Source organism: Drosophila persimilis, unplaced genomic scaffold (genome assembly GCF_003286085.1).
Source record: "Drosophila persimilis strain 14011-0111.01,24,50 unplaced genomic scaffold, DperRS2 tig00000191-arrow-pilon, whole genome shotgun sequence".
Taxonomy (NCBI): Eukaryota; Metazoa; Arthropoda; class Insecta; order Diptera; family Drosophilidae; genus Drosophila; species Drosophila persimilis.
This window is the reverse complement of record NW_020825298.1, coordinates 14,683,096-14,706,798: the sequence shown is the minus strand read 5'-3', so window position 1 is coordinate 14,706,798 and position 23,703 is coordinate 14,683,096. Positions and strand designations below refer to the sequence as shown.

The 23,703-nt window shown below is 40.7% G+C and overlaps 2 protein-coding genes and 1 long non-coding RNA gene across 3 annotated transcripts in view; 2 read left to right on the top strand and 1 right to left on the bottom strand.

Moving 5' to 3' along the window:
- The window catches only part of LOC6593802 (discoidin domain-containing receptor 2), a 151,779-nt gene that overhangs the window by 113,276 nt on the left and 14,800 nt on the right, over nucleotides 1-23,703 (bottom strand). Inside the window, exon 2 of the mRNA XM_026989024.1 lies at nucleotides 2,506-2,975. Coding sequence (XP_026844825.1) covers nucleotides 2,506-2,869 — 364 coding nt within the window. The 5' untranslated portion in view covers nucleotides 2,870-2,975. The remainder of the gene's footprint in view (nucleotides 1-2,505; nucleotides 2,976-23,703) is intronic.
- Nucleotides 280-23,703, top strand: part of LOC113565815 — a 178,048-nt gene continuing 154,624 nt past the window's right edge. Inside the window, exon 1 of the long non-coding RNA XR_003408815.1 lies at nucleotides 280-448. This is a non-coding gene — a long non-coding RNA (uncharacterized LOC113565815). The remainder of the gene's footprint in view (nucleotides 449-23,703) is intronic.
- Nucleotides 19,375-20,233, top strand: LOC6593805. The gene is made up of 2 exons (XM_002019236.2): nucleotides 19,375-19,468; nucleotides 19,533-20,233. Exons 1-2 carry the CDS (start codon nucleotides 19,375-19,377, stop codon nucleotides 20,228-20,230), a joined length of 792 nt encoding a protein of 263 aa, XP_002019272.1. The 3' UTR covers nucleotides 20,231-20,233.

Below are 23,703 nucleotides of genomic sequence, written 5' to 3'. Positions count from 1 at the left end.
CAGTTCGCTCTCGCTCTACTGCTCTGTTAAAATGTGAATGATCGCTGGGTGCATGCTAACTCCATGCCCTCAGCTCTCCCACGAAGCAACGCTTATTGACAGCCGATTGCAAATCCAGAGAGAACGAAAGTGAGAGTGGGAGAACGAAATGAACGTTCGGCTAATCTGATGACCAGATCTCTTTTCATCTTCTCGGCGCGCGGCATTCGGTGAAAAAATTCTTAATTGCGCAATTTGTAAAGTGATTAAAAACATCAGAAAAATGGAATAAATATTCCCACAAATATTAGGAACAATATTCTGTGATAATTTTATAGCAACAGTGTTATACGCGTAATATATAATAATATGCCCTGTGTACGTTTTAAGCTGTTGCGCGGGTGTCCGTCGGTAGTCGCTCGCTTTTCGCTCGATTTTTTTTGAGTGAAAATGACTTTTGCTTGCACAGGTATGTGGTTTTTCATTCATTTTCTCTACTCCCCTTTCGCCAGAAACAAGGTATATATTTTTAAGCGTATTTCCCTATTCGATGCTTGGAAATATTGTTGCCATTTCTTTGGAGGTTCGAAAACAAGTTGGTGGCTAACGAGCCAGCGTCTCTGGGTATAAAAAAAACCTCTCTGGGCAACAAGATAATTTGTTATGCTCGGCAGACGAATATAAAATAACAACAAAGCCAGTGGAATCCATTGGAGGAGCCACCAGCTGTGATGGACGGGACCACACATGGACACGTGAGGCGGCTGATGGGAGCCCAGCCAGTCCGGCCAATCAGCAATGGTAATGAGCAGCGCCACAACGGCAGAAGAGTCGGGCAGCGGAAGAGGCAGCCAAGACGCAGTCATCTATCAAAAGAGCCGCTGAGCTGCTGCTGCCTTCGATTTGGTATATCCATACATACAAACAAATACCTACCTATCTATCTTTCTATCTGTATCTGAGAGTCAGAGCCACCCACTTCTGAGCCATTCGGAGCCATCATTTTTCCACCGCCCCACCTCTGGAGTTTATGCCTAACCTCATGTTTATTAATGACGTCCGATGGAGGAGTAGGAGGAGGAGGAGGAGTGGGAACTGGGATCTGGGTTCTCTGGGCTTAGGGTTCGATGAGGGATCCTTGGCGCTTTGCGTAAATTTTCCGTAATTGGTTGTGGTTGAGTGCGTGCCGGGGCCGTAACCTGGCCGGTAACCCCTCCGCCCTCCTCCTTCCTCCCCCCTCCTCCAGTTATTAGTTACGGTTTTGTGTTATTGGTAAATACTTGAACAGGAGACGCTGGCCAAGACCCAAGACCCAAGAGCCAAGAGCAGGAGCCTCGACCAGGATGAGGTCCGGGAACCATGGACTAGGGGTTAGAGCCCTCATTCCAGCTTTGCGGTTGATTGATTTCCATGTTGATTGCTGAATGCAAATGCAAATTCCCTGCGTGTGTGCCGCCTCGACTATTTAGTGCAATTCAGAATTAAGTGCATCGGGGATGTTGTTCCTGCCCTAAACTGTTGCATCGTTGCATGTGTGCAATGATGCATGGACATTGGGAAGTTTACTCCTGAGCGAGTCCCGATCCCACATCCTCCAACCTCCTACCCCATGCGATCCGTTCGTCCGTGAACCAGACACAGAATTTTTGGGTTCCACATACTCTCTCTCTCTCTCTCTTTCCTCCGATTGGCGATTGGCTTTGTTACCGAATTTCGAATTGTGCTGAAATTTTGTATACAAAATACTCCCGTACTTTCCATAATATTTCTTTGTATCGTACCTTTTTTATTCCTTCTTGTTGTACCTCGAAAAATGCATAAATTTTATTTCATGGGAAATGAACATATGGATTTTTTCCCCCCATCATTCAACGGTAAAATGTTTTGTAAACATTTTTTTATTGGAAAAAGAAAAACTTTTTTTTGGCTCTATTCGAAAATGTGCAAAACTGTGAATATGAATATTTAGTGCGCAAAACAGAATTTGTATTCGATTTCATGATGCGTTTTGAATAAACATGAATAATTATACAAAGTTTTATTTTCCTTTTTTTTTTGTTTTGTTAGCGTAAAATGCATAAAAAGTCGGCTACTAATAAAACCAAGGGCAGGGTCTCCTTTAAATGTGATAATCTGTGATATTTTTGTTGGGGAAATTATCATCGCTTAATGGGAGAAGGTTTCCAATTTTCATTAGGGGACAAAAAAATTATAGAAAATACCCTATAAACGAAAAACTATAGTTATGATGAAAAAAACACTTGAATATGTGAAAATCTATTAGGAAAATCAGAAGATCTTTTGTAAATGTTAAAAAAAATCATATGAATTTATTGAAGGACTGCTTTTAGTAGAAAAATCAGAAAAAAACGGAAATAGGAAAAATTGATATTTATTTACCCGTACCATCGTCGCAGTACAAATCTCTAGTTTAATCAACATTTTGATCAAAAATGCACATGCATAAGTAAGACACACACACATACACATACACGCCCCGAACACCTTTCCATTCGCATTACTTACCAATCTCCAATGCTGCCACGCTTCCTGATGGGGCACCGCCAACAGCTGGTGCTGCTACGGCTACCCCTGCCGCTCCTTCCGTGGCAGTGGCAGTGGCAGCTCCGATGCCAATTGCCGTTCGTGTGCTCAATAAAATCAAAGTCAGTGTCAGCCAACATAAAGTTTTATTGTTATTAACACCATGACGCTTAATGTGGCAATAACTTTTTAAATAATTTGTTGCAAAATGCCAGCACCAGTGGCACCAGAAGGCGTTGTATCGGTGTCCAGGTCCAAGTCCAGGTCGCGGAGGTCCTGGTACTGCCTTCTCCTTTCCTTCGTGTGAATAAATTGAATTCAATTGTTGTAATTTTATTGCTGGCATTTTGATTTTCGTTTCGTTTTATTCTCGCTGGTTTTCTATCGTTCCCTTTCGGTGTTCCTGTTCCTTTGAGTAATTCCTCACGTATTTTGCAGCTACATTTTACACTCTGCAGAAACGAAATAAAAGAAGAGAACAGGGAAATTAAGAAAAATTGTCAAGGGCGAGAGGGGGAGAAGGGGAGAATTCTCTTGTAGCCTTAATTGGCGGCAAGGCTTTAAGAATTTCGCAAGGAGGAATACATCCATAGGTCTCGTCGCGTCTCGTCTCGTCTCTCTCCCCCTAAATACATCATTGTCAGCAAATTAATGTGACGTGACCTTGCAAACTGTCGCGTTTTTGTCACATGACAGCAAAGTCATGGCAGGCGGAGGTCCTCTTGCTGTCACGGCCATCACTATGGCGGTGGCGATGGCGATGGGAAAGAGGGGTCTCTATAGTCCCCGTCACGATTTTCCAGAGCTGAGCAAGCAGAAATTTATGTAAAATGTCAGAGACATACGACACAGAGCGCTGCTAAAACTCCCCCTTCGCCTTCCTCCTGCTGGCACCTCCCTCGGCGACATGCCAAAACGTGTCAAAATACAAAAATATAAACAGCGCGAAAAACGCGCTGAACGCAAAAGCGACAGAGAGCTGGAGGAGGATTTGGGGGTGGTCTAGGGGCTGTTTTAGGGGGGTGGGCCGGCTTGATGGTTGCCCTTTTTTGGCAGCCGGAAATGCGACAGGGCCTCAGTGCTCTGGCATTTAAACAATATTTTCCAAAATTTAAAGGCAAAATCAACAAGCACACAAAAAAAAAAACACAAGCTAAAACTAACAGTTTTTTTCAAGCTAGATTTATGACTCGCGAAGAGTGTAGGAGAGTGTACAAGTGCTGTAGGAGAGTGTACAGCTGTACGGGTGGTAAATGGGTGAAAGTTTGACTTGGAGAAAATGAGAATTTAGCTGATTGATGAATGGATTTGAATACTCAGAAGTTGAGTTTGCGGAATTTTACAGTGGGAAGAAAGGGGGGAAAAACAGGAAGTTTAATGGATGAAATGGTGGAATTTCCAGCAGAAATGGGGAAAAATAGGGGAGTACGGAACTAAAGGAACTTCAAGAATGCTTGTTAGACATTTTGTATTTTATTTATGATCTATGGGGGTCTTTAATAGCCATACCATTCTGAATGCTTTGTTGTCAATGAAAATTAATTTATTACATTTATTTATTATTAATTTATTTTATTATTTATAATTTTATAAGTTATAATATATATTATAAATAAAATATATTAATTTAAATAAATTAATTAATTATTTTATTTATTTTTTCCTATATTTTTGTATATATTTATTTTATTTTTAGATAACGAGTATATTTGTTTTATATTATATTATTATTATTATATTATATTTATTTATTTAAGTTTTTTGTTTCGCTTCTATGACTCGAAAATGTCAAGAAATCTTCGCTTTTCCAAATTTCGCTCTATGGTTAAAGAAGCACACTGAAAAGGGGCTTGGAAGGGTTTAGAAGTATTGATAATATTCCCATTTATCCATTAAAACCCCCCCCAAAATACCCCACCTAGGATCTCTTTTCCTATACACCATCTGCTTGAGAAGTTCCCTCGATCCCCCCTGATAGTTTTTCATCTGTTAAAAGTGTCTCTACCGGGAAAGAGGAAAAGATCAAAAGACTCCTCCCAACAACAAACACAAAGCAACATTTTCACAGGCATTTTGCCGATGCAAAAATTCACTCGAGCAATTAATAAAAATGTTGAAGAAAAAGAACAAAAATAAAAGGAGGGAAAAGAGGGCTGCAGGAGGTGCAGTGGCTCTGTTCTGTTCTGTGGCGCCCACACTTCCTTTCATATGCGAAATGGCGAAATTTTACGCCAACTTCACAGTGGAAGTGGCAGCAAAGTTGCAAATGTGCCGCATTTTCCCCCCTTTAGTTTTCCCTCGGCAGTTGTTGCTGTTGTCGCTATTATTAATGTTGTAGTTGTTGGGGCTGTTATGGCTGCTGTTGTTGTTGTCGTCGGCAAAAGTCGCCAAAAATAAAAGGCATAAAATTTGTGTAGCAACAACAACAATCCGCACACTGGAAAACACTTGAATTCATAGAAGAGAGAGTGTGAGAGTGACAGAGAGGGAGAATGGCAGTGAAGTGAGTACACTGAGAAAAAATAAGGGTCTTTGCGGATGGGTTTATAGTTTTTAGTTATATTTTGTAGTAGATGGAAAATATACATTTATAATTTTAAGGTACTTTTTAAACATTTTGTAGTTTTATCATTTGTAACGATTTTTTTTAAGTTGAAACATTTTATTTTTAAAAACTTCTTAGATACTTTTTTAGCTTTAAATTTGTTTAAAGATTTTTCTAGTTGGAAGGACAGGCAGGAGCTTTAAAAATCTATTTTGATACATGAAAAATATACATTTTGAATTTTTAAACACATTTTAAAATATTTTAGCATGATATGGATCTCATATTTTTTACGATTTTTTTTAGTTTTAGTTTTTTCCTTTTCGTAGTTAAAAATATCCAACATTTTTTTTATAAATAAAAAAAATAAAATATTTTAATTTTATAATTAGGTTTTTAATTGACTATGGCATTAAGTCACGATAGACAAGGAAATTATTTTAGAATTTAAATCTATGATTCCATTCTTTATTTAACTTTTATTTTAAAGAATATATTTTTTTTATTTTTATACTTTTTTTTAAGCTATCTATATATGTATTTATTAATTTCTGAATATTTAATAAGCTCCAGTACAAATGGCTTTTCTTTTTTCCAAGTGCACGAATAGAAGTACTCCCATGGTAGTCGGCGCAATGTTTTTATGGGCCTTATGGTTGGGCCGCCTTTTTATGCCACAGCGTTGCAGCCGGCAGTTGCAGCTGGTGGGGAGCTGGGAGTCTGGCTGTCCGGAGTTGCAGTTGCATTTGCAGATGGAAATGGAAATGAAGCCGCAGTCGGTGTCTGTGCCTGTTGTCTATGGTCTATGGCCTATGGCCTATGGGGTCTGTCGAGAACATTTTACTTTTTATCCGGTAGCCGGTGACGGTGACGGTGCCGGTGCCAGACCGAATGCAAATTTGTATGTGACGAAAGCAAGGGAAAAACAGTTGCGTGAAAAGCGGACTCGTTTTCCACCAGGTTCCTGAACTTGTAAGAGGGCGGCCTGAATGGGGCGACCCAATCGATTCGTTGCATATGCAAAAACGTTTGATGGCTCGATTTATGGCTGATAAAAATTACAATCTTGCAGATTTATTGATTCATTTTGAACATAAAAGAGTTTTTCCCATGAATTCTGAAGTGAAATAAAGTCCATTTATATGTGATTATATTGCCATTTAGCAAGGATTTATAAACCATTCATAAACCATTTATAACTCATTCAATTCCAGCCACAAAGTGCTACCAACAAAATTGAAATTAATTCATTTAACAAGTATCTCTCTGTCTCTCTCGCACTCCAGCCACTGGTTTCATTTTATTTTTAACAAATAAATAACCATCATCCAACATTTTATTCACTCTTCTAACCACTGCCATTCGTCTCTCCCTCTCCCTCTCACTCTGTCTCTCATTCTCCTTCCCTCTTGGATGGAAGTACTTCTCTTCTTTCTTCTTTCTTTCCCACATAAAATATCCATAACATTAACCACAATTACCATGAAATTTCATACCAAAAATTGCAGCCAAAAAGAAGATTGTGCCGTCTCCCCCACTTCCTCCCTTCTCTCTCTCACTCTCGCCCCTCTCTGCCCCCCCGTCGTGTCACCTCTGTTGTCCAAAAACGCCCACAAGGCCGAAATTAAAAAATGGTTTAAAAAATATTTTTCTATTAATTTTTCCAAGCTGTCCTTTTTTTGTGTTGCTGCCGCCACAGCGGCGTTGGCGTCGGCAACATGTGTTGCATGTGGCAATTAAATGCCGGCAGCAACAGCAACGGAGCAAATAAAAAAGAAGAAATCCCAAATGAAATGGCAAAAAGGAAATAAGAAATAAAAAGCAAGAAAGAAAGGTTTGGTTTTTGATGGTATAAAAGCTTAAGATACCCTGGAATATAGGGATTGTTAAGGGAAAACTATAGAAAATATTGAGTATTTAAAATATACAATTTTAAACATAATATCTTGGCAGATAGTACAATTTTCTTTATAACAAATTGGTTTTTAAATATCGTTTCTGGGTGCGAAGTTTTTAAATCAGAGAAAAAAAGGCAGATAATTTTAGTGAAAAAAACTTTAGTTTTTATAAGTCAATAAAAAAAAAAAAAATCGAAGAAATGTAGGAACTACTTTTTATGGATTTTTTTTTATTTATTCTGATGAAGAAATTATTTTTTATATGTCATCGAAGAGTCTTATTTTATTTGTATTATTTATTTTGTTACATATATTTTATATTTTATTTATTATTTATATTACATGGCTTATTTATTATTTAATTTAATTTTAAACATGGAATTTTAACACTTAATATTTACTGAAATACAGCATTACTGATTTATTTCATTATAAATCTCAATGTTAATATTTTTTATTTTTTTTAAAATTTTTTATATATTATTTTATATATTTGTATTCATTTTTCTGCATTTGGCAAACCATTTGCCCCAAATCATCATACCCTCTTTTATAGCATCAAACAGGGTATATACTCCCTGTCGACCGAGAGAGAGCGAGTATAATAATTTTTGGCGTTGGGTCTTGAAGAGCAAATAAAATGCAACTTTTTAGTGACTCAGTTGGTGGCAGCAACAGCAACGACAACAACAACAGCCGCAGTGGCAGTGGGCAACATGCAACAAAAGTCGGCAGTTGGCAATGTTTTTTTGGAGTTTTGGTCGAGTGCGAAAATAATACGAACAAAACGGTGCCTGCCCGTAACGAGGGGCAGAGTATGACTGGCGGGACATGGAGGAGTGCTGGCTGGTGAATGGGGGGAACCACGACCACGACACGGCATAGAAAACCAAATGAATGACATGCCAGAGCGTCGTCGTCGTCGTCGCCGTCGCCGTCGTCGTTTCTGCAGCAATGCCTTTGTCTGGTGTGTGGCAGACGACTTGTGGTCCATTCTGCGTTTCCCCATCGTCTGCATCTGCAACACCCTCCTCTGACCCGACCCGTCTGCGTCTGTGGCACTGGCTTCAATTAATTTCCAGCTTCGGTTATTGTTTGCGGGTGTTAATGGTTCCCCCCTCACCGCCTCATCGCCTTATCGATGGAGTGGGCAGTGCAGACCCCGATACAGATACAGTAGAGGCTCCCAGAGAGGGGCAATGGGGGTGTTGTACCTGCTGTTGACATTGGAGGATGATTGCTGGTATTTTATTTCCTCTAATGAGGTTAGGTGTAGGTTCGTCGAGCAGGGCCTTGTGAAGGTCCCTCCTTATAGCTCATATAACCGATTCCTGTCTTAATTCTTCCTTTCAGTCTTTTATTTAAAGGCTAACACTCTTAAATGATCACTTTCTTGGAAAAACCAATTGATTTCCGATTACCTATTGTCGTTGGGATATCTTCGAGCCCTGGGATACAGCCATGACCCTAGGAAGTTTGCTGCGATAGAAATATCATTCTTGACCGCATACTGAACAATTTTAAATATATATTTATTATCTCTAGATCAATTGAATGCAAAATTTGCCACAGTTTTCCCCTAGATCCCTATAGGTACCCATTTTCATTCATAAACTAGATTTTTCTTCTATAAAATTCACCTATAAATCCCCCCATAGACTCTCCTGGCACTCTCGTACTCCTCTTTTCCTTTTCTATCCACACATTTCATGCCTAATCATCAACTGCAATTTTCTCATACTCCACCAAAGAGAGAGAGAGAGACAGAGAAAGAGAGAATTATAGTCGCAAAAAAATAAACCCCTAGTCCTGGGAGCTTCGCTTCGCCACGCCATTTACATGGTCATAAAATATAATTCAGAGCCAGACTCCAGGGGCGGGGGGAACTGAAAGTGGGACCCGCCAACTTTCGCTTTAGGAAAAACGAGAAAATTCCCAGAGCCATAATTCTTGCACGTCTCCGCTGCGACGCCGCATAATTGCAGCGTAATTTCTGCGCATTTAATTTCAATGTCTGGCCAGGCGGCAGCAGCGCAACCTTAACCTTAGACAAAAAACAACAATAACAACAACAACAAAAACAAAAACAAAACAAAAAGCGGAAATGCAGGAGCAACAGAGACCGAGACTCGAAGGCGTGAAAAATGTACCGTTGGCATTGGCCGGTCGGTCATTGCATGTGACGATTATTTCTGTGTTTTTTTTTTCTTTGTTTTTCTCTTTTTTTTTGGGACCCCAGCGACCCCTCGAGGAGGCAAGCAATTAACAAAAAAAAAATAAAAAGAAGAAAGAAGAATGAGAAAACACACAGACGCCGACACGCACGCGCTTTGGGCACCAACAAAAATTTGCAAATACAACATTTTGCACTTTTCGCATGTACGTGAGGCTTCGACCCCCTCCCCCAGCTCGCCCCCACCCTGGAATTGACCATGAGATTTTTTTTGGAGCGTTGAATGAAAGTTAATGTCATACGGATATGACTTGTTGGATTACTTTGGGGTTTTCGTTGCTTTTGAGATACATTCCAGGAAAACTCCTCCTTGAACTCCGATACCCAGATTTGTTTTAAATAAAAATAAATAAAACACTTTATATTCCCAGGATCTTTAATTTTTTAAGATTTTTTTATTTAAAAATGCAGAAAATAACTTTAAAAAAATATTTCTCTCCTAAAAAACTCGAAATTTGGGCATTCCAACTTCCGAAGACAGGCGGGAAATAACAAAAAAATATTTCAGTAGATGAAAATATAAATTTATCATTTTTAAACATCTTTTAAACACTTTTTAAAAATTATTTAAATCATCAAAAACCTTAAATCCAATGCTTGTTAATTTTTAAAGATTTTTCTTAGTTTAAAATGCAGATAGGAGCTATGAAATTCTATTTCTATCCTAGATTTATCAAAATAAGGGCATTCCGAATTCGTTTTCACCCAAACTCGGAAACTCTTTTCAATTTATATTCGCGATATTTTTCACTTGACCAAAGCCCCTACACCCTTCAGCCTCTTGTCGTCAGCCGCAGTGGAATTTCTTTGATAAAGTGTTCTTCGTGTTGCAAAAAAATAAAATATTATTAAAAATAAAACGTACAAAAAAGAAAAGTCTACAAAAAATGGTTATTCTATTGTTATGCGGTCTGAGGAAAAAAAAATACGTGTAAAAAGAATAAAAGTTTATTACGTTTTTTCAGGCATTGGATGGGTGGAAAATTTATGCCCCGACATTGAATGGAATCCAAAGGGGGAGGGAGGAGGGAGGAAGATGACTGTCGGCGACTGGTAGCCTGAAGGCCAAGGGCAACTCCATTCTTGGCCCTGGCTAACACGCGTCGCGTCTGCTCTAAATTATGGAATATTTTTTGCAAGCCCAGTCTTTGGCAGACGAACGGCATTTGAACCTTGAATGGAAGCGGAAAGGTGTGAGGGAAATGCAGGAAATTGTAGGGAAAATGTGAAGGAACGGGGGATAATTTAAGATCCATATTTAAGCTTATTTCTCATAGAGGGCTTTCTTTTGGATATCGCTTTAATCTTTTGTCTGACAATTTGTTTGCAATTCGAGTTTCCCCCGGAAAGTTTTCCCATTGGCACACACAAAAACTTTCCTCTATGACCTTTGCCCTGTTTCGAGATACAAGTCCTATCTCTGGCCAGCGATCATCTTCGCAACGCAACGCAACGATTCTCCATGCTCTGCAAGAGACCTGCAAGAGTCGTTAAAGGCAACAAAACCTTTGGCCCTAACAGTCGTAAAGGCAAACGATTCCAACGTCGCCGCCGCCGCGCAGCGGATGAGCTTCGAAGAGCTGTCAAAACGGCCCAAAAGGGGACGGCCAGCACCTCCTCCTCGCACACGCCCACGCCCCCACGCCCCACGCCAGAGACGGGCACGCACCGGCAAAAAGAAAAACACATGTCCCCCAAAGAAAACTCTTCCTGCCTTACGGTGGAGTGGGTGGAGCTCTCTGTCTGGCTGTGCTTCCCATGGAATATGAACGGAAAGGAAAGGAAAAGAAATGAAAAGGCCAAGTGCCAGTCGAAATTAAAATAAAAATGCATAAATATGAATGATGAAGACATAAAGGAGGGTCCATGTTCCCCTTCTTTATGGCCAGACTAGATCTAGGGACGGGGAGAGGGGAGAGGCAGAACACAAGCTTTAGATACTCTTAGAGATATATTTTCCATTAAATTTTTAATCCTAGGAACGAATAGAATGATCATTAACTGCATTGAATGACTATTCGATGGTTTTTTTTTACGAACGGAAAGGTTTGCCTCGTAGATCATTTCTTTTCAAGTGATTTTTCATTAAGAAAAATATGGATTATTGCAGAAATACTAATTTCAAGAGCTGTAGAATACTAATAAAATGATAAGAAAATAAATTAAATAATAAAAACATTAAATATAACAAATAAGCAAATAAATGAAATAATGAAAACATTAAACATAATAAAATAAATTAAATATATAAAATTTAAAAAAATAAAAAATACAAAAATAAATGGAATAATGAAAAAAATTAATATTAAAAAAAATAATAAAATCAAATAAAAAAGATAATAAATTAATTAATGAAAACATAAATATAAAAAATAATAAAAGCAAAATATATAAAAAATAAATAGAATATTGATAACGATAAAAATAAAAAAAAAAATAATTTATAAGAAAATAAGTAAAATAGTGAAAACATTAAAAATATAAAAATAATAAATGAGAAAATAAATTAAATATAAAACAAAAATAAATCAGAAAAAAGATATATATATTTAATGTAAATATTTATTAAACTTTCATGAGAAATTATAAAGCTTTCTACAAAAAAATTTGTTCTAAGACTTGTCTTAAATGTTTCCTATGAAAACTGTTTCGTATCCATTTAGGTACCGATTTATATAGTGAAAATCTGGTGCTATAGCCTCCGAAATGGCTCCATCCTCTACAAACTTGCTTAGAAAGTTTTAACACCCCCTTGTGCAGGGTATCAAAATGCACAGAACTGCATTTAAAAGTGTTTTTCAATACCCCCGCATGAATGGAAATGAGTTCCCTCTCGTGCGGTTCTCGTAACTTTAACAGTCGGTCGTCATAATATTTTGAAATCAAGGAACTGCGCCATAAACTCGAATGCTAAATGGAGTTTCATTCGCCGGGAAAGGGGAAACCAAAGGGAGGGAGGGAGCGAGACAGCGTGGGGAAGATCGAGCAGATAGAGTGGGAGATTTAGTGGTATCTCATAGATACAGATAGAAGCGAAGGCGACGGCGATGGCGATGGCGATGGCGACGGCGAAGGTGGCAAATATTTCCACCAGCCAAAAGACGCAGCTGCCGTTGACAGGCCACCCCCCCACCCCTGCCCTCTCTGCCACCCCGCGATTGTCTTTTCGTTTGTCTCTGCCTTTTAATGGGTTTTCTTCTTATTCCGTTTTTGGGGGGGGGACACGCCCATGCCCCGCCCGCCACCCCCCCTGTGGGGCAGTGGATGATTGTTGTGCTGGTAACACGCCTATCTAATCATTTTGGTGTTGACACTTGACACTCGTGAAAATAAAAGGAGACGAAAATTGCAATGTCTTTGTCCTGGCATTCTCCGGCCTCTCCGGCATTCAACATGCCACATGTTGTACGTCTTCGCATGGACTTGACTTGATTTAAATTTCATTCCACTTGCTGCCACAAACTGCCTATTGAAGTGATATTTCTATGTAATTTCAGTGCTTTCTGTGGCTCTTTTGAGGAAAGGGTGCGGGTTTTTGGAGGAGGATCTTTGAAAAAGGTTTCTTTGATTGAAAAGAGGGATAGAAAATTAAGGGAATATGCTCTGGGATTCATTACAGAGGGAATAGAGCGCTGATTAAGTGAGAAATTGAACAAGGGAGCCCACCCTTAAGTAAATGAAAAGAGATTCTTTCGACCACCCCTGCCACCCCCCAACTCCATTCTCCAAGCCGTGATTTGTGGCACTTAAATGTTGTCCGATCTTTGACCTACGGGGATAATAAATTATGGAAAAAAAAAAGAGAAATAATCATCACCCATAAGTAGGCGCTGAGGCGTGGCATGCAAAACACTGTCGCCAGAGCGCGGTGGCAAATGGTGCATGAAAGCAAAATCAATAAGAGAAAAGACAAAGACAAAGAGAGAGAGAGTAACTGGAGAGAAATGCCAACTCAGGCAATTTTTGTGGTCGGTTCATTTCACAGCCCTCCGTCCGTCCGTCTGTACGTCCGTCTGTACGTCCATTACCCGGGAAAACACGCTTATTTAAGCAATAATTTCCTTTGGCTCTCACTCTTCTTACACCCTCCTTTACCTCGTTTGCTTTTCCTTTGGCTTTTCTAGCTGCTTGGCCTTTTCCCTTGGCTTTTCTTTGCCTCCGCCTTTGGCTTTTCTTCTTAGCCTCCGCCTCTGCCTCCGCCTCTGCCCCCGCCACTGCCTTTTCATTTCTTTTTGTTTTTTGATTAATGGTCGTGTTCATAAAGTTACACATTGAAAATTGGAAAGCAAATCAAGCACAAAAAGCAACAGCAAACGCATGAAATCAGCACAAAAAAAAAACAAAAAACCCCCCAAAAGTATAGAAGAAAACTAGAAATCGAAACTTTGGATACCCTGGTTGAATGATTACTCGGTTCTAAAGGAATTATGAATGGATCTCGAGGTTCCATAAGGAGCATCCGTTTGTTTGTTGTTTTTGTTTTTGAGTGCCAGTAAAATTCCTCGGTTCGTTGTTTACTTTTCAATAGATCCAACAACGACCCGAGCAACGATACTGGAGTCCAACAGATCATAGAATGAAAAAAACACTCACACTTCATTCACGAATAGCACTTTATTCACATCGTTTTGATTTTGAGCTGGATCACAGGCAACATCCTCGGGCCATGGGGTTTTGAAAAAGTACAGCCATGACCCGAGGAAGTTTGCGGCGATGGAACTCCCGACGAAATACCCGAAGGAAAAACATTCCTCTTCCTCTTTCAAGACTCTCGACGATCCCAATCGATTCGGGCCATCATTTTGTAGGGTATCAAAAGTAGAAATAAATAAATAATACAATCCAGAGGAGGGTATGGGGGGAGCTGGGAGGTGGGGTGGGGCAGGGACTAAGGAAATTGCTGCTAAAAGTGTAAAAAGTTGAGCCTCGAGGCCTAAAGGTCGTCAAAGTGAAAAATTCGATAAATGAAAATGGACAGGACCGTTGGCCAGAGAGCAGCGGACGAGGCGGCGCACGAATTGAAACGGAAATCCTTATTGAACTAGAGCGAGGGGCGGCAGGAGGGGGGCGACTCCTAGGGGCAAGGATAAGGAGTCGTCGACTGCTGCTGCGTTGGCAAACCGGAAAAGCATGCTGCCGAAAATTTGTGCTGCTGAGTGGCAATGGAGAGTGCTCCCCCCCCTGCCTCCCTTGGGTACACTGAGAGAATGCTTAGAGGGAGCAACAGCGATATGAAGGAATCACAGAACGGGCGAGGCTTTCCCTCAGTGTGGGTTTCTGAGGGCTGGTGTCCAGCGGCGGATGCCAAATGGCAGCGCGACACACACGAGAGGAGCGGCAGAACAGCGCAGGAAATGGCTGGCAATGCCTTTTTGCGACGATGTGGGATCTGAGAAGGAAGCAGAGAAGATGGAAGGAGGATGCGGGATGCGGGATGTGGGAGAAGGAACAGCAACGGGGAATTAGGAGCCCCAAAACAGAGCAGCAAAGGAAGCAGCAAATGTCAAGATGCCACAAGCCAGAGAGCCAGAGAGCCAGAGAGCCCCCAATGTGCCACTGCCGCATTGAGAGTTGGGGAATTTTAAATGATAATGACGGACGGTACATGGGCCACCAGGGGAAGAGCTTAACGAATGCGTGCGAATTTCTACGAGCGTGTATCCTAAGAAGGGATTAAGGAATACCTTTGAAGCGGAAAGAATGTCGAGAATATGAGATTAGTAGACGGGATAAGGGTAAAAGAACTGAAGGGGTTACTTGGGAAGCGAAAGAAGGTCTTAAAGGAGGAAAGTAATACAAAAATGAGACGTTTTTAGGTATTTCTCAAACTAGGAGTTGGAACTGCTTCAAAATGAAAGTTTTTAATATATAAAAAAAAGCATAAATTATCTTTAGTATTATTTATTTATTTATTCATTTAAGGAAATATTGGAATTATTTGTTAAAAGTATTATATTACCAATTTATATTGGTTTAAATCAAAGTTTCCTTAAATCATACCAAAAATATTGGATATTACATTAGTTTTTAGATTTATACACAATCTTAATTCATAATTTTTATTTATTTTATTATTTTTTAAATATTTGAAATATTTAAGTCTCAGTTTTAGTAAGTTTCACTTTCCGATAACCGATTTTCTTTGTTCTTGAGCTGCTTTACATTCAAGAGTACTGGAATGAACCGAGGAATAGAATAGAACTCCAATTTCAGAATTCCCATCATCATAGATTTGCATTAAAAATCGCACTAACGACCGATTATTCCGTTAAATAACAATATTTTATGAATTTTATATTAAAATTTAATTTTTTCTTGGAAAAGCTATGCATTTTTGAAAGAAAAAGCAGGCAAGATTCATTTAACATCAAAATTATTCATTAACCGTATAATGGTCCCATCTCCAAGCCCACCTCCCACCTGCCACCTCCCACTTGATGTGCCCCAGTTAATCCATCAAATGGTTGCATGCCCCCCATCATGAGGCCAGTGAAGCATAGCGCCGCTTGAGACTCAACAGATTGCTGGGCACATTTTGAACATCCTTCAGTTCCATCTGCATCTGGAACCATTCGAGTATTCGGCAGATTAACACGTTCCTTTGGATACTAGAGAGGGGTCTTGCTGGTGGTGAGTGCAGGGGTGGGGGGACGCCCCCCGAAAGCCACAACAACTTTAATTAAGCCCTCGTCTGTGGGTGGACACTGGCCGAGAGTTCTTCCATCTATTCGCATCGCACAAAAACACAGGCACACTCGAATGTGCCACAGAGAGCGGGCCAATGCTTTTGCTGCCCCATTGAATGAACCTGAGGGTCGTCGTCCTGTTCTGTTCTGTTCTGTCCTAACTGCCAATTTACGTAAAAATGCTGTGGAACAGGATGCAAATTTAGGCCAGAGTCCTGACCAGGTGCTGTGCCGTATGTTGCTGATTTTTCATTTATATCTCTTCAAAAAGGGGAACACCTTCTCCCGGACCTTCTCCTCTGGGGACTCTGCTTTGGCGCCATCGAAGCTCTGCTTTTCAGAATCTCCTTGGAGCAGGTGGACAGATGGACCCGTAGTTTTAAGCATAACGAATTGAATTGTCATGGCAATCGATAGATACGATGTTTGCACACACACACCCACACCCACACACACCCACACACACTCATGGAGAATGGCCCCACGTCCATGGCAGCGTCCTAATGTAGGCTAAGTGGCCGGACATGTGCATATAGAGACGAGACGACGGAGGGGTACTGAAGGTGGATGAAGGTGGAACCATAAGCGAAACTGTTACCCCGGACATCACACAGTTTCTGAAACAGTGATTAGGTAGGGGAGGAAGGCCTCTATTGGGATTGTGTGAAAAGAGTAAGGCTTTAACACGGCGTATCGGCTTACTGCAGGAGAGTGGTAGGGGATTCTGAGACATATGGGGGTTTTACGACAAAAACAGGGTACTCACGAAATTTAAGGAACCGAATTATGAGACTATTATGTTTTTGCTTCTATTTTTCATCTAGAATTTTCTGGTGTTTTTCTTTTTTTGGTACTTTTTGGGAAGATTTCTGAAACAAATAATGATACTACCTAAATTAATTTTATTCACGATTTTTTGAATATTTTTTTATATTATATTCATACATAGTGGTATATATTTCTTATAGTATATTTTTAAGAAGCTTTCAGTAATCTTTTCTGTTTTTTTTTAAATTAATTTTAGATTTTTTTCTGGTTTACTTCTAATGAGTCCAATAATGATGCTAGAAATTGCTTGGGTTTCTTATCTAGTATTTTTCTGATATTTTTTCAACTATTTATCTGAAATTTTTATAAGTATTTTCTGTTTTTTTTTTTATAATTTATTTGATATCTTTTTCGGGTTTATTTCTAATGTTTGATGCATTGTTTTTCTATTTCTACTATTACTCTTGTATTTTCCAGTATTTTTATGGTATTTTTTCAAAAAAGTTTCTGATATTTTTAACAGTATTTTTTAATATTTTAGAATTTTTGTTATATTTTTATCTTAAATTTATTTTTGGTATTTAAAAAAAAGTATTTTTTGTATAGAATTTTTATAACTCAATTTCGGCATTTTTGCGGCGCCTTCATATCTCAGAGCAATAGAGACTTTCGGTTAATAGTTTTTGATATTTTTTTTTGTCAATTTTCATCAACCCATCTCTGATCTATGGATTCCAATATCCCTCCAAAAACTATCTTAATTTGAGAAAAGTATAAAAATACCTTTTACCACACCTTCACTTCAGATTGAGAGCCCATCATTTTTTCTGATGCGGAAATGGCAGGGCATTAAGACAAAAGAAAGCAAATCTCTCTCTTCCACACAAGGCCCTTTGGTCAATATTAGATGAGAGCTCCCCAAAAGCGTTCACAGAGCGTGCGGGCGGGCAGAAAAGGAAAAAATAATGCCAAAAAAGGAGACCTGTCTCCTTCCATCGCACTCCTAGGAGACCCTTATCTCCATAGCTCAAACTATGGCCCCCCCTCCCCGCCCCCTCTTGAGTTGTTTTTCCTCTATTGCTCGCACCACCTCTCGTCTCCGCCCCCCGGTGCTCTGCACCATGCCCCTTTTGCCAAATAGAATTTAAATCTGTTAAATCCTCGTACATGACAGTTTTCTGTGTGTTGAACTTTCGGTGTGTCTTCCTGTTGCCTTCTCCTTCGCCTTCGGTTCCAATCTTCCCTTCTGTGCCCTCTCTTATTTATTTTTTACTTATGGCTCGGCTTCTCGTTCCATCTCGTGTAATGCGGGATTTCATCTGTGGGATCTCTCCTCTTGTGGAGTGTGTGTGTGTGTGTGTGTGTCTGTGTTGGTGCTCAAAGATTGTTGTTGCTGCTGCTGCTTGAGGTGATTTTGATTGAGTGCGATTTGTACTTTGTGTTTCGCCTACGTGTTTCGGTTTTTTAAATAATATTTACCTCTATCTAGTGTGTGTGTGTGTGTGTGTTAGTGTCCGTGTGTGGAGGGGACTTTTGTTGTCTTTGGTTTCTGATTGCACAAGGATAGGACTTTTACTTTCGATTCGATTGTAACGGATATAACGTTTCGATATTGTTTGCTGTTTTTGCCAATTTTATATTTCAGTTTCCCAGGAACAGCCTTTGGGCTGTACACATTTATTTGGCAGGAAATGTGTTTTATTTGAGGGGCACTCAAAGGAATCATAGGTGAAAAAGTGTGGGCAGACATTTTGGGTCTTAAATTGATGGAAAAACCTTCGGATTTATGCACTAGAATATTTTAAGCAGATTTGTAATATAGAAATACTTGTAATTGCAAGTTTTTACCCATAGAAATAATACTTTTTAGAGGTTTGTACTTCAAAAACACTCTTAAGTGTAGGTTTATCCCCTTAGAAACCCTTTAAAGTAGAGTTTTATCCCAGATAGCAATCTTTTGCGGAGGTTTAGCCACCAAAAAACCCCTCAAACCCTTTTTTAATGAAGTTTACTCTCAGAAAAAGTCTCAATTTGGGGTTTTGCCTGAATTAAAGTCTCGCTAATCATCTTCTATCTGCCACATGCCAAAGGCAGGCCTCTAGAAACAATCTTTGAATCAAAACCTAAAACCAGGTCATGGATTCAGAGCCAACAGCTTTCTAAAATTCAACCAAAAACCAAAAACTACTGCAAATCGTATCTCTAGTTCAATGAAACGAAGGGGGTTAATGCACTGCAAATTATCCGATCTGCAGAACCAGTGTACACAGATCATAAATAAAGTATCTGCGCCATAAACTAAACACATTAGAGCGCCCAGCAGACCAGAGGCTGTATCTGTAGCTAGCGGCTAGGCAATCTGTGAGTACTTAATGCTAAATCGATCATGAAAGAGCGGGCGACGGACTCGCGGACACGCGGACACGCAGACTCGCGGACACGCGGTCATAAAGTCGGTCAAAGAGGGAGAATTTAACGAGTGCCATAAAACGAAAGGCGAAACAATGCTGCGAATTGGAAATTGATTTACGAGGCCCGATACCTCGGGCAAATAAAAAATATACAGTTAAATAGATCAACTGTGAAATTAACACCTGACGACGCATGCCACACAAGAATGGAATGGGGCTGGGGCATGGGCTGGAATTTGCCACTATAAAAGTCACCAGAATCTCAAGTTTGAGGCACAGTCAACCACTGGAGCTATCAACGAAGAGAACCATGAGAATCCTAAGCATTTGTGTGGTGTTTGCAGCCTTTGTGGCCTTGAGTGCAGCCGAGCATGGCTCTGGCACGAAGAACAGAAGGGAAAGTGGTAAGAAATCCATGGAGATCCATGATTGAGAAGCGTTTTCTCAACTCTTTCCTGCTTCCTTTAGCCCTGGACAAGATCGTGCCCCGTCTGTTGTGGAACCTGCGACGTGGCGACAACAACCAGGAGAGTCACAGGCAGCAGCCACAAGTCATCATTGTGCAGCAGCCATCCTCGAACTCGGAGGATGACAGGCATCACCATCATCAGCAGCACCATCCCCACTATCCCTACTATCCGTACTACCCGGCACCACCACAGACGCGTCCGCCGCAGCCACAGTTCCCGGGAATGGAGTATCTGGGCACCGGGAGCGGAGGTCCCACGTTCTTGATCGTGAACCCCAACAACATGCAGGGCATTTATCTGCCCAGTTCCGGCAACAGCTCGAACACGACGAGTGCCAGGAGGAGTGCTTTTGCGCCATCGTTTGCCGATCTTTTGCAGGGCCTGAACTTGAACGATCTGGCAGATGGAAGTCTCTTTGAAGACGACACCGAGGTGGTGGAGGCCGCAGAGGAGGCAAGTCCGGATGCCCCTGCTGTTGAGAACGAACGTCCAGCAGTTTCTGCGGCTGCCCAGGAGGATGATCACGATGGAGATCTACTCAGCGAGGACGAAATCGATGCCTTGGACCGTCAGAACAATCGTGGCTTGAGCCCCAAGCTTCTGTTCTCGATGCTCATGCAGGACAAGCGTCGCAGGCGCATCCAGGAGGTCCTGGCCGGCATTTACCTGAGGAACACTCATCTGAATAGAAAGTGAGCCTTCCAGCTTCGAGTGAATTGAACAAATTGAAATATTTTGAGAGGCAGAGAATAAACAGAGAAGAAGCGAATAAAAACCTTCGCCCAAAAAACACACACAAAACTTCTCTCCTTTCTCTTCATTATGGGGCCGCACTTTATCATAGTTCCCTGGAGAAATCTAAGCCGAAACTATCCTTCGCAAGGACCAGGTCCTCATGCTCCTGCTCCTTGTCTCAGCAGTTTTCTGGCTCTTTGTTTGCTTCTGTTGCTGCAACCATTTTCCCGTGGATTGTTACGACTTTCAGGAGTTTCGGACTAGCACTAAAATAATCTGCAACTGCAGTTGAAATATTTATTTGCAATTCCCCAAACTAACGTGTGCTACAATCCTCATCCTCTGGAAAGAGGAGCATAAAAAAGGGAATTGTTGCCACCGCACGACAGGTGGCAAAGGGAAAAGGAGCGTCAGGTGGGGCGATGGCGATGGCGATGGCTGTGTGGCAGGCAGCAGACAGTAAAAGTTCTACCGAGAGATGAGCAGCAGCAGCAGCTGCAGTTATTGTTTTAAGGCGAAGCAACTTTTCCAATGAGCAAAACCCAGGGACTATAGAACTTTACAAATGTTTGTCGGGGCACAGGACTCTTGCGAAAAGTACTTCCGAGGGATCTAATGAGTGTTAGAGGTTGCTTTTGGGATAGCAATTTGGAATGTAGCAAGTATTTCAATGAAGGCACATGATAAATGTTAGTTTTACTACAAATGGTGACCCCAACGCTTTGGAAAATAACTACCAGAGTTTTTCCCTGTGAGTATCATCTGTTGAACTCTTGAAGTTTATATCCGGAGGATATATGTGTATAATACTGCATTCATACAAAATTTGTATACCAATTGGTGACCCCGACTAGGTCAACAGACTTGGCATTTGAAGATTTCAATCATTCAGAAGACTTTATTGGTGAAGAATACACACGTAAGACTTATATTTCATCAAAATTGTATCTTTTTTTTTTACCCAAATGGATTTTTGGCTCAATTGGTGACCCCGATTCCGCAGAAAACCTTCAGATTGGCTGTTTTAAGAGTTTCTTTGCACATATTTTCTGTTATTGCAAATTTAGCAATAATTTTAGCTCTTATTCATCTTTATCTTGATCTTTAAACATATTTTTGGCTTTTCTTATTCCTTTTCCTCTTCATACAAATAGTTTTCTTTAAAAAACACTTTAAGTAAATCCGACGCCTTGCTGAAGCCTCCGCCTTGTGCCTCAGCTATGCCCGAAAACCTGAACCCCAAAAATGCCTTTACCTTCAAACCTCAGGAGTTGGCTGCCGTTTTCATTGTTGCTACCGGCACTAGCTTCATCTCCTGCTCCTGCTCCATCTCCTGCTCCATCTCCAGACCGTCCGCTGCTCAAACCATGAAATAAGATAGAAAGCAGGAAAAGTGCAGACGAAAAAAGATGCCAGGTGCTGGCGGAGCAAACTGTTCGTCCCCTTCCAGGAGTCGTTTTTCGTTTCGTCGGAAGGAGTCTGCGACTCCTGGCTCCTATATAATTTTTTGTTGCCAGCCTGTCTGGGTGGTGGTTGTCCTGCGGCAGGCGGGGAGCTTGTTTGAAATTTGACGTGTGTGTAGTTTGTGCTGACCAGAAGGCGTCGGAAGGCAGTGGCTGGCAACCCTTGAAGCGCCAGAGTGTGGGACGAAAACCCTGGCCAAAAGGTATGCCTGGCGCCTGCACTTATTTTTGCAAATTTATATGCAAGCTGCTGTTGCAACGGCAGCTCCAAAAATGTTCGTTTCAATTTCTCTTTTTTGTTCTTTTTTTTTATTTTTTCTCCGGTGCACGGCTTCCCCTAACAAATTGATGAATGTCTCGGTCTCTGGTCCTGCGACTGGGGAACGCTCTTTGTTCGGGTTCTGGCAGGGAATTCTGGACAAACTTTAGCAAGATGAATGTTTGCCCAGGCAAATGACAGGCAGCCAGCAAACGAGAGCTAGCAAGCGAGTGGCTTCCATCTTGATTTTTGAGTCCATAATGACAGGAGTGCAGTGCCAGAGGAGTCGTAATCTATGGGGCTCGTAGGCCTTGTAATTGGTTCAAGAGCTCAAAAGGAGTAGCCACACTCGAGACTGCCATACGGAATAGCAGTATTTGGGCTTGGAGTTGGATGCGTGAGAACTGGGCTCAGAGATCAGAGAGATTGTTTTAGGATCGTGCGAGAATTAATGGTATTCTCAATCCCTTACGATTATTGAATGATTCCAGTCTATGCACATGATATTTATTCTATTTAAGATACTTTTGAGTATCGAAGGTATGATATATCTTCAGAGACCTCTCTCTTTTCCATTATTTCAAGGTTTTAGACTCAAATATGACATTAAGCCTAATTTCTAGGGTAAAACCTTTGCAAATTACATTCTAATGGTTCCATTTAGGGATTATATGATAGTAAATATTCCTCAAAGCAACTATGAAACTTATTTAATCCCAAAGCCCATCCCTATTAAAAAAGAAATCTTTAAAAATAATAATAAAAATATTTAGTTTATTTTATAATTCAAAATAATAATGAAAAATAATATAAAACTCTGATAAAATAATATTAAAAATAGTAACAATATTTTATGCAAATCTTAAACGAATAAGACCCAGCAGAAGCCATTTTGAAGACCTGCCTGATCCTGTTGGACCATACCCATCCCTTTCGAGATCACTCGAAAGATCCCACAAACGATATTCATCGCTCGCCCGAAGCCCATCCCTAAGCCTTGCACATCGCCACTCCGAGGGCCGAAGAAAAGAGCGACAGGACAAAAAGGCCATCAAAGGCAACGTGAAGGATAAGCGTAGGACGGAAGCGGAGGACGAAGAGCGGAGATAAGCGGAGGAGTAGAGGTGCCTCCTCCATGGTCTCGGTTTGCAATTTTACAAATGGATTTGTTGTAATTTCTTTTGCCACAGCACCTGATGCTCACATAGTCCGTGCCACGTACCACGTCGTCGTCGTCGTAGTGGTAGTGCAAACAGAGAGGCGGATAAAGAAAGCAGAGCAAAACAGCAGGCAAACAAAATGGAATAGAAAACCAGAAAACACTAAAACGAAGGAACATCGCCGCCACAGAGCGAACAACTTTTACACTTTACACATTTTCACATATGAAAATATATTTTTTTTGTGTGCAAGTTTTTATCACTAGCCCGCCCATTCCCCCACCCCCGCCCATTCCATTGAGAGAGGGGCACAAAACATTTATGGGATTTGTGTTTGCCAGACATGTTTGCATTTTGTATATGCGATATGTTTGAAAATCCCCTCCGTTCCCCTCGTTTTGTGTGTTTCTGCTGCCATTTCGTGTGGCGAAAGCCAAAGGATACCAGAGGCACAGGAGCCCGGAGGATGGTAGTCTTTTTTCCATCTTTATTTGCCCAGAGGTAAGAGCATGGGTGTGGCGCTGTGTCTGCGTCTGCTCTGAGGTTTGTAAA

What these genes read in the sequence shown, in the direction of transcription:
- LOC6593805 (XM_002019236.2), top strand. Translation starts at nt 19,375, where the DNA reads ATGAGAATCCTAAGCATTTGTGTGGTGTTTGCAGCCTTTGTGGCCTTG. An exon ending in GAAGAACAGAAGGGAAAGTG is followed by an intron (nt 19,469 to 19,532) that starts GTAAGAAATCCA and finishes TGCTTCCTTTAG; the next exon opens with CCCTGGACAAGATCGTGCCC.